The 14,536-nt window shown below is 34.2% G+C and overlaps 1 protein-coding gene across 10 annotated transcripts in view; it reads right to left on the reverse strand.

Annotated features, from left to right (window-relative positions):
* Window positions 1–14,536, reverse strand: part of LOC145293304 (harmonin-like) — a 293,814-nt gene that overhangs the window by 95,604 nt on the left and 183,674 nt on the right. For all 10 annotated transcript variants that reach the window (XM_080139944.1, XM_080139937.1, XM_080139942.1 and 7 more), the window contains 3 exons: window positions 9,204–9,312; window positions 6,040–6,064; window positions 1,621–1,678 (listed from right to left, as the gene is read on the reverse strand). In XM_080139944.1, the coding sequence (XP_079996070.1) occupies window positions 1,621–1,678; window positions 6,040–6,064; window positions 9,204–9,312 (192 nt within the window). The remainder of the gene's footprint in view (window positions 1–1,620; window positions 1,679–6,039; window positions 6,065–9,203; window positions 9,313–14,536) is intronic.

A 14,536-nucleotide genomic window follows, 5' to 3' on the forward strand; every position in this document is an offset into this window, starting at 1 on the left:
TTTATTTTCTTATTAAAACCATAATTTATATATAATTTCTTGAGTAAAAGCGGCAAACTCCCACTCCTTCACTGTAGGAATCCATAGATGTTGGAAAGCTCATTATTTTAATAGTTTCTCCATTTCACCTGCTAGACTTTGGAATTCCCTCCCTGTTTCCTGCTTCCACAACAGTGTTAATCTGCATAAATTTAAATGTAATGTCAACAGACATCTTGCTGCTCAACTTGCTACATAGTAGCCCCTTACACCCAAATGGACGAATCAAATCAAATTTATTTGGCCAAAAATAGCAAAATGCAACAAGCCAAAAATACTTACATGCACATCAAGTCTAAATGTTTATCCAAGGCTGCTGTAAACCTTGTTATAGTCATCGTCACAACCTCCTCTGGTTAGTTGTTTCAGGGAGAAAAATCACAGCTTTCTTTTATTGAAATGAAAATGACAGTTGTACATCTTTTTCTGGTGCCCAAGGACACTGCAATTTGGCACTGGTATGAAAACGAAAAAGGTTAAAATCCTGGTTGATGATGAGGATACCAGAATCAAGTCTCCTCACATCCTCTGTTGGTCAACTGAGAACAGATTTAATATTTGGAGTTGTGCTTCGTATGTTAGTGTGAAGAGTTCCGGTTCCGTCACCATCCTGGTTGCCAACTGCTGAATGTTTTTGAAGTATATGACATGTTTATGTAGATAAAGAGTTATGGCTTGGATAGCACATTAAAAAATTGTCCGTATCAGAATTATGTATGAGGAATGGAAAGTGTTTGCCGTTCAGTTAATAAAGGATCTGCAGATCAGGGAGATAACCTACCTGGCTTCATTCATCATCACAGTACTATGTCGTGTTGGTTTGAAGAAATTGTTTAGAACTATACCATGGTCTTTCACATTAGCAATGATATTTAGATGTTAAGGTGGAAAAACAATAATCAGGAGAGCAGTCGATAAAGAGTTAATAGGAGTTCAGAGATAAATCCTCGCACAAATTATTATAGACTTGTTTCTGAGGGGAAATAAACAATAAACTTACTTTTTATCAAATATATTAAAAACGTATCTTGCTCTTCTGTTATGTGATATAAACGCTTTTCTTTTAAAAGAAAATAATGAACAGATAAAAATATTTGTAAATTTCCATTCACTTAACTCACTAAGAGGCTACCTTTACAGGAAAAGGCGGGAAACATGTACATCTGACTCCTTTTCATATACACACAAGCTTGTAATTTGTATCCATCTTTTTGTTGAATTCTATGGAATGTAATATTTTTCTTTTACAGCTAATTTTAATCTTAAACTACTGCTTAAAGAATTAAATCAGATTCTCATGAGAAAAACACTCAGCCCAATGTACTGATATTCTAGCTATGGTCAGAAACGTGAGAAACGCTGTTCATTTCTCTCTCAGCCATGTATGCTACATCTCAACATATCTACCATGCAGAATCGACCTGAGCATGACCCCATTGACATATTCTCAGCCAAAGTTCACTTTGATCAAAGTCTGATCGTCAGAAGTGTAATTTCTGTTTATCAATATCAGGTTGTCACTTATATAGTATATAAAATGATAAAAGAAATTCATTTTTTATGAAAAAAAAATGCTCTTACTGTTGAATAAATGGTTTCCTTTGGAACATATTCCCAACGAAGATTTTCATTTGGTTCACTGAAAGAAAATTGCACAAATCAAAAATTTTTAATTTTTAGGAATAATTTAGTTTTTAAAGTTAGATTATTTTGTCTCCAGCTTATTTTCCATGACTTTTAAAAATTGTTAAAAAAATAAATAAATAAAAAAATAAAAACAACATCCAATCAGGAAAACGAAAAAAATCCATTAAAATAATATCTTTTGATTTACTTGCTTCTGACCCCCCCACCCCCAACCATTTACTTCTTCATTTATTATTTTCTTATCCACCTGTGTTGTCTTCGTTTTTATTTTGGATGGTTATACCAATATATATATATAAACTATAGTTAAACTCACAGACTGGACTTTTTCATTTGTGCCTATTCATACAGAAATTTATTTTGGTGCTATTTATAAACTCTAACAATTTATTTATTTATAAACTCGGACTTCAACAAACTTGGATATTTTGCCTTTACCACCTTCTTGGATTCACTGAATTTTGGACTCAACATCTGTGGGAACACCCTCTCACGTGAAACCATTTTTCTTTTTTACTTCACTCCATCTTTAACTACTTTACAAGCAACATTTCTTTATGACGAGAAGGAAAGTATTTCTTCGAAACTCAGTGGATTCAAGACTTTCATCTCTTTTTGTGTTTTCTTTCTGAATAATGATATATATATATATATATATATATATATATATATATATATATATATATATATATATATATATATATATATATATATATATATAATGGGTTAAGAAATTCCAACGAGAGAAAGATGTATATTTAAATGAGGGGCGTCACCAACAATGTGTATTTTAAACATTATTTTATTATTCTGTGTTTTGGTTTTTCATTGAAAATTGTGTTTAGATCATTATAATAATGTTTTTAAATCATTGAAATAGTTTTTTACGCGTTTCAGACGTTCTGTGAAGCGTCTTCTTCAGAAAGTATTTAAAATGTGAGATATTTAGAATATACTCAAGATGTGTTTAAAATGTAAAAGAACATTTTCGTAGTTCATTTGAAATGTTTTTGAGCGGTGGAAACATGTGTAAATGATTCTACTTTTCATTCGTATGTTCAATTTTTATTACTTGTTCGTTGGGGTAGACTGTGGTCACTGCTGTCTTCTCTCTCTCTCTCCCTCTCTCTCTCTCTCTCTCTCTCTCTCTCTCTCTCTGTGCTGTGTTTCTACTTATCTTTCTTTGATTTTTCTCATTTTTTTCCTTTTTTACTCTTACTCGAGTGGAAGTGAGGGGCCCATTGGTACTTGGTCAACTGGATGCATAGGGAAGGGTGTGTGTGTGTGTGTGCGCGCGGGTGTGCGTGAGTGTGTGTGTGTGTGTTTTCTTGTATTGGTTTGTAGAATGTGTGTTCTGCTTTATAGTATTATAAAGTTATTTGCTTCCCTAGGTAACTGTGATGCAAGGTCGTTACTAATGTGTGCGTGTGAAGAGGAGGGGGACCAGCTCATCTTAAATAAGGGTAAGGGTGTTTTCATTCAAGTTTGATATTTATTTTTTGGATTCTTAGATTTTAGTATTGTGATTTTTCGTTTCAGTCTTAGACTGTTCGGGCATTCTTAATATTATGTTTGTTTAGATAAAGAGGTGAATTTATAAATATACTTAGGGGATTTTTTAATGTTTCTATTTATTTTGTCTCCCCATTTGGGTATGGCCAGATCCAGGATCGGTTCTTAGCGTGGGGAAGGTCTCGTTCCCCTCTGAGGAACGAGACTAAGAACATATCGAACATATCCCCCCTCCATATATATATATATATATATATATATATATATATATGTATGTAATTTTGAGGTTGTTATTTTTCGGAGGTAAGGTAACTAGTGAAGTATAAGGAGGTTAATACAAGAGTGGGGACGGGTGAGGAGCACACTCTCCGACCATACTAGAACCATGATCATATTACTAGCACCCAATAACCAAATGACCAGTCTTCAAACCTAAAACAAATTTCACATAAATATTCAGAAATGATAATAAAATTCACACCCACCCCTAAATTAAACCTGATATACACGAGTATACTTAAGGCCTTAGACGAGTTAACATGCACACACGCAGATACATTTTTTTCTGTCTTTCAATGTCTTAAACCACCATCCTGTCTACTTTACTCCCACACCCTTTTTCAGTTTTATTTTAATTCCATCCCTTGTTTATATCTATAAATGGCTTTTACGGGATCCGAGATCTTCATTGCAAAGTTAGCTCCCATATGAGCTAGACCGCCTAATGAAGTCTCTAGTTACTAAAAACTAGCTGACCAAAACATACTCATGAGTGTGTAGCAATACATTTACTACTTATGTATAAACAAATAATATATATATATATATAGTGGAGATGGTAATTAATAAAAACTGAAGAAAGTGGTCAATATTGTTGTAGAACAAATACGCTTTTTATTTTTTATTACTGTATCTTTCTGTTAAGTTACATTATTGTTTCGGCTACACGGCCGTTTTTTGGCTGTCTGTAGCGTCCTCAGACTTTTACAGAAAACCCTTCTGTAAAAGTCTAACGGCCAAAAAAACGGCCGTGTAGCCGAAACAATAATGTAACTTAACAGAAAGATATGGTAATAAAAAATAAAACGCATATATATATATAAATAAAACTATTACTATAATTATTTTTCATACCTACAGACAATCATCAGTACTGCCGGTCAAGAGATTTCAACCCGGCTGCGAAGCCATCTTTGACTCCATAAACAGGGAACAAACTGCTCGACCAATGTTAACCACGACGAGAAATATAGTTGAATTTAACACTTACATAAATTGTAAATGTATTTACAGTGAGTCATATACGATAACCATTAGACTAGCTTGCCACAATCTTTAAAATGTGTTTTCAAAAGTTGTGAAACAGTTGCCAAACAGATAAAAATCCAATAACCTCGTAAGTACCAATTTTTCAACTTTGACCCCTTCGTAGCCCTTTTTTTTTCGGATGAAAACCGATTAAAAAGTTTTCCACGTGTCTGAATACCCTATATACCAAATTTCAAGTCTGTAGATCAAAAATTTGTTGAGTATATAGGTTGAGATGTGTCCTCACACACACACGCATTCTCATTTTTTTCTGTATACTTCTGTCAAAAAAGACGAAAAATATTATGCTTCACTAGTTTCCGAGCTAATATTCATATAAAACCATAGAATCATGTCAGTTAGTTCATTTTTTTTTTATAAGTTATTATCATTTCTGATGACCTAAAGAAAAATCACATTTGTTGACTTTTTATTTCTTTGCAAATTTTTGTCTGACTTGTTTTTTTTTTTCCACACTCTCGCACGACTGGAAATAGTTTCCATCAAAGTCATGTTTTTCTACTTTTTATGTGGTGAAACAGATTTATATTTAGTAATCTACAAATAAAAACACAGTGATCTTTATTATAGAGTACAAAGAGGAGGATATGTTATAGAGTTAAATATATGTACAGCGTGACCCAAAACAAACGGGCCTGAAATGTAATCAGGCCCCGTTTCTTAGTGTTTTGTCCGAATAAAATGAAACTTTGGTCATAACTAGTTTATTGTATTCAAAACATCACATCAAAACACGAGGGTCTTTGGCCCTTTTTTCTCCGTTCTACAGCATATGTTCTGGATGGCCTCCATTTAGCTTTTGTTTTTCTGGGGTCACCCTGTATAAAGCTATATATCGGTCTGTCTGTCTGTCTGTCTGTCTGTCTGTGTCTGTCTCCATATTTTCAAATTCTATCTCCGCCGAAACTAAATGATTGGATTTTTTACGGGCCGTTCTTTTATGGGTCAAAATAGTTTAAAAGAATCAAAAATGGATCAAAATTGAAAAAATCGTTATACATTTTGTACATTCATCTTAGTTTATTTTTAATCAGTTCATACACGTGTCACATTGGTACAGTGGTAACGTCACCAGCTTAGAATGCTACAGTTTCGGTTTCAATTCTAACTGATACCACCAAAATACGTTTTTTACTTTTGAAATCACGACTCTATAATAATATATACAAAGTCTCGGCAAATGAAAAAAAATCATATTTAAGCATATTTTACACCCAGGCAAAGCTGCGTGAACACCCTGTTAGTAAATATATATATATATATATATATAACCAAAACAATGATGCAATTTTAAAATAGATAAAATCATTTATTTTTAAGGTTGAGACTTTTGACAATATAGCGTCTTCAAAGCAAGACATTTTGCTGCTGTTATTAATCTTACTTCACTGTGACTTATAATCTGCTTATAATCGAAACTATAGTTTCTATATCAGACAATCTGCTATCAAATCTCCATTTCTAATATGGTCAGAGGAAAAGATAGAAGGTAGAGTAGATATTAATACCTACCTTTTCACAGGCAGCATTCCAATGCCTGCAAATAAAGAAAATTAACATAAATTCAAAACTTTTTTACAAGTTAAGGTTTTTAGGTTCTGCAAAGTTCCATAGCAATATGGCACCGCTCTTAATGAATTCGTAAACTTAATTTGCCATAAAGCACTCATTCTAAGCCAACAGACTTTTTAACAAACAAAAAGTTTACTATATCTATCTATCTATCTATCTATCTATCTATCTATATACTAGCATTTCAGCCCGGTGTTGCCCGGGTGTTCGGAGGTGTATGTTGAGCAAAAATAAAAACAAACAAAAAAAACAAGCGGTCATTTATTTTAACTTTGACCCCTATTATGATCCCTTAACATTTATTATTGTGGGCTCAAATCAAGTTATTAAGATAGATCCATGTCCAAGGAACCTATATCTAAAAGTTCAAGTGCTTAGACCCAAAATTGTCGGAGTTTGGTAGAGTTCTCAAAGGTAAAATCGTTGAACTTTGACCCTTTAACAGCCAAATTTCTGGCCGAAAACAGATCCCAAACATTTTCTCAAATCTCAGTACCCTGTATATCAAATTTCGAGTCTGTAGACTGAAAATTGAGAGAGTTATTGCATAGGGAAATGTACACACACACAGACACGTTCACTTTTATATATATACTAGCATTTCAGCTCGACGTTGCCCGGATGTTTGGAGGTTTCTGTTGAGTAAAAAAAAAAAAAGTGGTAGTAGGAAGGCAGGTTCGAACCCGTACTGCGAAAGAGGAAAAGAACGGGGAAAAACTTGACGTCTATGCTGTTACGACCACCGCCAAACCGGAAGTGACATTCTTTTAGATTAAGGCTAAACAATCTAAAGGAACGGATGACTTTCAAAAATATTCGGCGAAAAAAGCACCCCGCCCTGTAGAAAAGTTCCCAGTTGAATGTGAAGATATTAATGTTTTTAGCCAATTTTTCGATATTTGTCGTCTGAAAGGTCGAACTTTAAAACGATACTGATTATGGTAAAATCCATCCCCGCTGTCGAAAGTTTTAGACAGACATGCAAAAATACATACATGCATACATTTATATATTGGTAACTAAAAATTTTCGACCCAAACCGATTAAAATGTTTGCCCTATGTCTGAATATCCTTTATGCAAAATTTCAAATGTTTAGACCAGAAATTGTCTGAGTAATTTGATATAGACCGCAGAGGTAAATTTTTTTCACTTTGACCCCTATTATGACCCCTTTAACATTTATTGTTTGGGGCTCAAATCAAGTTATTAAATTAGATCCATGTCCAAGGAACCTATATCTAAAATTTCAATTGTTTAGACCCAAAATTGTCGGAGGACTTTGGTAGAGTTCTCAAAGGTTACATCGTTTAACTTTGACCCCTTAACAGACAAATTTCTGGCTGAAAACCGACCCTAAACATTTTCCCAAATCTCAGTACCCTGTATATCAAATTTCAAGTTTGTAGGCTTAAAATTGAGAGAGTTATTGTGTAGTAGGGAAATGCACCCCCCTCCACACGCACAACAAATGGCCAGTGTAGGTTTTGCCACTCAGCAATTGAGAGCCCAAGCCATCTAATGTCTGCATGCCCAATCTTATTGGCAGATGGCCATTATACTGCTCGTCACAACAAAGTATGCAAGTACCTCCATTGGAAGATCTGTGGAGAGATGCAACTTGACAGATCGCCAAACATCTGGGAACATGAACCACCACCAATAACATCAAACAGAAATGTGACCGTGTTCTATGACAAAGACATACAGGCAGGCAGATACATAAAAGACAAGGTCATCAAACCAGATATTGTTATATGAAACAAGCCTGAAAGAACTGCACTCATTATCGATTTCACAGTCCCAAATGATTTCAGCCTTAACAGAGCTGAATGGGAAAAGATAACAAAATATCAGGACCTAAAAGATGATCTAAAAACCACATGGTCTCTGAAAGAAATAAACATTATACCGGTTGTGATGGGAGCAACAGGCTTAATAAAAAAGAATCTTCATAAATACTTAGAAGCAATCCATGGAAGACCTATTCTTAAAAGAGCCCTCGGATATAAATTTAAATCATAACGGAATCAAGTGTTAGCTCCAGGAAGGAGTCCCTTGATCTCTTAAAACTTACTGAAGTAAAACACACAGATACACAGACACGTTCACTTTTATAGATATACAAGCATGGGTGCCCGGCGTTGCCCGGGTGTTTCGAGGTGTATGCTGAAAAATAAAAGCGGTCAATTTTTTAAAATTTGACCCTTATTAGGACCCCTTTACATTTATTGTTTTGGGTTCAAATCAAGTTATTAAGTTAGATCCATGTCCAAGGAACCCTATATCTAAAATCTCAAGTGCTTAGACCCAAAATTGTCGGAGAAGTTTGGTAGAGTTCTCAAAGGTCAAATCGTTGAACTTTGACCCCTTAACAGCCAAATTTCTGGCCGAACACCGATCACAAATATTTTCCAAAATCTCAGTACACTGTATATCAAATTTCGAGTCTGTAGACTAAAAATTGAGAGAGTTATTGCGTAGGGAAATGTACACAGACACACAGACAGACACACAAGACACATTCACTTATATATATATATATAGAAAATTGCATAGAGGGAACTTACTGTCTGAGCTCCCTACCCCTACTGAGGAATGGCGATGGGGCTCCCCAGACAATTTTTGTTAGGTCAGAGTGCTCCTTCTTTAAGGGTACTAACTTGACACGCCCTAACTTCCGACTTTGTGTCACATCTCTTTGCTGCCTTAGTTGCTGACAACCTGAGTAGAAATACCAGTCAGAAATCCATTCTCAAAGCCTGACAGGTGCTGGGCGATTTATGTGGCCTATTGCGTGTGAGACTGTGGCACTTAAGCGTTTTACTCTTCCAGGCCTTTCCAAACGGTTATCAGGTGGATGCCTGAGATACCCTGATTGGGAAATGCTGACGGGGTTGTTCAGGCAATTTTTGCTAGGCCAGAATTTTTCTTCTTTAAGGACTCTGGTTTGACTCTTTCCATCTTCCAATCTTGTGTCACATCCTTCCGCGGTGGTAGAAAAGTAAACTACCCCTTTCCAGTGCGGCCCTTTCATACGCCAAAAATATTGCAAGAAAAAGAAAAAAATTTACCCAAATAAAAATAATTTTTTCCAAAACTTACGTCTGATTTTAAGTACAATTTCGCTCCTTGCTTTGATTAAACTTAACACTTCTTCGTGGATCGCTTCGCTGATTGTGAAACCATTTACGCGGATAATTTCATCTCCACTCTGAAATTAACGAGAGAAAAAAATTAAATCAGTTTTTTTTTCAATTAGATACTTTTGCAGCATTCCATGCAAGAATAGATGAACAGGCACCTTTATATCTCTTTCCATTTAAAATTTTTTTTTAAATTTATATTTTACTAGCAAGACTACCCAACGTTGCCTAGATCCATAAAAACAGAATAGAAGTTCAATAGGATGTAACATTTTTTGTATTAAAACTTTATCTCTGTCTCTTTTCTCTCTCCCCCCCCCTCTCTCTCTCTCTCTCTCTCTCTCTAACTGTTCTCCTGTCTTTCTCTCTTTCCTTTCCTTTATTAACTTCCCCTCGTCCAAAGCCTATTTCTCCCTCTTATGTGTTGAAAAATAATCTAAAAATAAGAATGCTATAAAAGATGGCCGCGCTTCGTCCGGGACTTTGCTGTAGGCTCAGGTATCCTTGCAGCACGGGCACCCTTGCAATAAGTGGATGCTTTAAGAGCAAATATTTCTTAAGGTGTTTAAAATGTTTTAATAACCCCCTGAAGTGACCGAAATCCAACTACGAACTTTAAAGCAAATAGATTATATCAATTCAGATTCTATCAAAGTCGACGCTGATATTGTTACACATAAAAAGTGAAACAATTACAAAGAATCACAATGGTTAACATTTGTTTAATTGGTTGAGGGGATATGGTGAAGGAGGTTCATCTGATTCAAATTCACAAAGAAGTTGGCCGGTGCCATGGTGGTGGCCCTTGGGATGGTGACGTATCTCAACTTGGTGTGCACGATCCCTAGGTGAGGGAGTTTATGAAAGAGTCACATTAAATATGACCTTAACCTTTGATCTTGACCTTCAAAAATGGTGGGCACCATCCCTAGGTCAGAGACCATCATCATGTCAGGTTTGGTCATGATTGGTCCAGTGGTGTGGACTGCACGAGAGTATATATACATACGCTATGACCTTGACCCTTTGATCTTTAGCGTGAAAAATGGTATCCACCATCCCTAAGTGGTGGACTATCATCATTCCAAGTTTTGTTATGATCAGCCCAGTGGTGTGGGCTGTAGGAGAGGTGTACACACACATGGACGCTACTAATTTATATATATATATATATATATATATATATATATATATATATATATATATATATATATACTAGACTACCAGTGACCCGTTGGGTCAGTATGTTATATTAGCTATGGAATTCATGTATGAGCGTGACACTTGTGACGTAAAGAAAATAGTTTGTTTTTTTTGACATAACAGAAACATTTCTATGAAAGCATATTAAAATTAAAAAAGAATATAGATAGATTTCTATGAGTCGTCCTGTTTATTATAATTGATTATTTTGAAAAAAAATTTTTTTTACAGTTACTGAATTATAAGTAGTTGGCCATACTTATAGGTAAATGTGTACTACACAGATACCATAATACTTATTATAGTTAAATTCAAATTTTGATATATCTGCTTTTTTTTTTTTACATCGTTCATTTCTGTATTACGTTTAAGTTATTTTAAACCCCACTTTTCCCATATCAAATAATAATTTCGAAATAATAACGTTAATATTTCCGCGTCCCAATTGTTCTTTTGTTTTTGTTTTTTTTGCGTTTAAATTATCCAAATAAACAATTGTTAATACTGTCTGCTTTTTTTTTTTACATCGTTCATTTCTGTATTACGTTTAAGTTATTTTAAACCCCACTCTTCTCATGTTAAATAATAATTTCGAAATAATAATAATTTCAGTGCGTAGGTCATGCGCGCATACACAACTAGATGTCGTAAACCGGAAAGTGGGTTACATACATCATTACAAGGTCATTTGAGTTTTATAATTATATGTATATATATATATATATATATATATATATATATATATATATATATAGAAGTTATCCATTTTAAATGTAATACTTTAATCTCATAATTATTACTCCTCCACAACACAAAGTTGAACAAAACACAATAACATTCTTGATCCTAGATAATTTTCTACTCTAACCCTAACCCCATCTGCTTTTATGGTCATATGGAGAGGAATGATGCTGAGAAGGAAATTAAAGAGAAAGAAACAAAAATTTAGGACACTTTTGCAGTGTTATAAAGTAAGACCTCAAATGAAATGATTTTATAACAGAAACACCTTGTTCACACTGCTGCTATATCAAAGTTAAACTTGGCATCTCAGATTCAGCAAAGAGAGGAAATTAGATGCATTTGAATCCAAATGTCTTACGAGGTGTCTTCAATAAGTTTTCAGATTTTTCTTTTGTATGACATTTAAAATTGTTGTAGACTCTTGAAAATTCTGTATATTATTGCTATATGTTTTATAAGATGACTGACCAATTTTTATGTTCAGGTTCAAATGAACAGCTACAGCAGGAATTGGAATACACTTTACTAAAGCCTGATTTTCACAGGTGGTGAATTTCAAAAATGCAATCTGGACGTAAGGACACTTTAGAAGAACGATTTGCAATAAAATTATGTTTTAAACTTGGAAAAAATGTCACAGAAACATATGGAATGCTTCAGATTGCTTTTGGACCATCTTGCATGAATTGAGCATCAGTTTTTGAGTGGCATAAGAGATTCAAGAAAGGCAGGGAATCTGCGAGGGATTATGAAAGATGTAGGAGGAGTAAGGAAGTCAGAATACCAGAGTTGATTGGCCAAATAAAGAATTTCATGGATAAGGACTCTCATTTGTCTATATATCATCGTATGTTTATAGAAACAATAAGCAAATAGTTTGATGTCAGTGTGCGAACTGTACACACAGTTATTAACAAGGAACTGAAGATGCGAAAGGTCTGCATGAAGTTTATCCCAAAGGTCAAGTTTATAACTCCATCCTTGCCTCTATTTGACCAGACGTTGCTCCCTGTAATTTTTAGTTATTCTTTAAGCTCAATGAAAACCTTAGAGGCTGTCGTCATGAAATAATTGAAAAGATGAAAGAGGCTGTGATGAGGGTTATTGACACGCTCACACAAGAGGACTTCTATGGGGCCTTCCAGAAATTATTGGAATGGTAGAACAAGTGCATTCCAGCCGGAGGAGATTACTTTGAAGGGGACTAGAGTTTCATGTGTGCATTATTAATAAAAGTGGCCGTATGAAAAAAGTCTTGAAACTCATTGAAGGCACCTCGTAGAAAGAATCTAGGGATCAAATACAGTGATCGAATTACCAGCCAAGAAATCAGAGGCTACGCTAACAAGTAGTATTGTTGATAATCTGCAAACGACACTTAGGCTGATTTGGATATACCCTAAGATTGGCTCCAGAGAAAATTGCTAACTAAGTGATTCACTGAACCCCTGATGGAAAAAAAAAGAAGGAAAACCAATAATGTACGAGAAGCACACAATCGAGAGAGGTTTTATCGCAATAGGAAAAAGCTCGAAGAACAATGTGGATTGCTTCAGACTGCAATTGGTGATTTTCTTTGACGGCATCATGTGTTAGAGGACGCAGGAGTTCTTAAGTTTAAGTAAGTTTTACATGAATATCTTTGTTTTTCTCTCAATCTAAACTTTTCATACATATTTGTTGGCTAAGAATATTCTTCATTGTCTAAGTTTTCACTTTCAAATTATACTAGAAAATTTGATAACACATTCTTTACCTCCGGAAACCCCAAAATATATCTAACTTCATGTATGATATAACGAAAACCTATTTAAAAATACATAATTTGAAATCCAAATTAAAAATTCCGAAAGGACTTTCTTCTAAACCTAATATTGCTCTCTATTTGTGACTTTTAAAAAAATATATGTCTCATAACCTATCTACTCTTATATATATATATATATATATATATATATATATATATATATATATATATATAAATATATATATATATAAAGCTGATTATGCGTGTGTGTGTGTGTGGTCACGAATAGGCTCCTATATGGTTGACTATTTTAAAAAACTGATTACATATAATGATAGAAGATGTATCGAGACACAGAAATGGGCATGTTTGATCTGGCAGAACGGTGGTTCATTAAAATTGTGGTGTCTGCGTTCACGCATGGTCCACAAAGTATGGAAATAAAAAATAAAATAATAAAAAAAAAACGTTTACAAGTGTTTTTGATATAGATGTACATAAGAATACTTTGATAAATATGTTTTAACTTAAATAGGGATGGTATTGTAAATAGTTGCTGTTATCTCATATGAATAAGACACAACACAAATACTAACTTGAATGATTATTTTATTTTTAAGTTAACACTGCGAAACATTGGTAAGATACATTATGTAGCAGTTTTTATAAACGCGTGCGTACTGGACTTAGTCGCATGAACTCTCTGACTGTTGTAGTTAAAAAAAAGGACACTCACACCTACCCTCGTCTCTCTGGACGATAGCAGGCGGTGGGGGACGAGTCAGCAAGCAGGGCCACCCGGCGAGAGGAAGGCCAAAGAATCAGAATTGTCTCTTTTTCACTGTAGGGAAAGGAAGGTTTAATATAATGCAAGAGGGAATGGTAGTATTAATTTTGCTTTTGTGGCCTAAATCTTTGATCAGTACAGTATAATAAAATTGTCTGTGTCTTGATACATCTTCTATCATTATATATAATCAGTTTTTTAAAATAGTCAACCATATAGGAGCCTATTCGTGACCACACACACACACACACACACACACACACACACACACACACACACACATTCAGCTTTATATTATATATATATATATACATATATATCTGTTGGCTTAGAATATTATGAAATCATCTTCATTGAAGCATATCTATGTTTTTGCCGACGAATATATCTAACTGTATATCTAACTTCATGTATATCTGAATTTAGACAATATATCTATAAAAGTGAGAATGTGTGTGTGTGTGTGTGTGTGTGTGTGTGTGTGTGTGTTTATAGAAACAATACTCAACAAATTTTTGATATACAGACTTGAAATTTGGTATATAGGATATTCGGGCATGTGGAAAACATTTTAATCGGTTTTCATCCGGAAAAAAAACGACTGTTAAGGAGACAAAATTGAAAAATTGGTAAGTGAGGCTATCAGATTTTTTGTCAACTGTTTCACGAATCTGCATGTGTGAATGCTTCACATGACAGATTTTAAGAATAAGTAGGCTTGTAAACACTTATCAAATGTCATATCAAGCTGGCCTAATGATTATCGTACACCACTCACTGTCTTTACGTTTTAGTTTCGATCATATTTTTT

Source organism: Euprymna scolopes, chromosome 14 (assembly GCF_053919585.1).
Source record: "Euprymna scolopes isolate OS-2025 chromosome 14, ASM5391958v1, whole genome shotgun sequence".
Lineage (NCBI taxonomy): Eukaryota > Metazoa > Mollusca > Cephalopoda > Sepiida > Sepiolidae > Euprymna > Euprymna scolopes.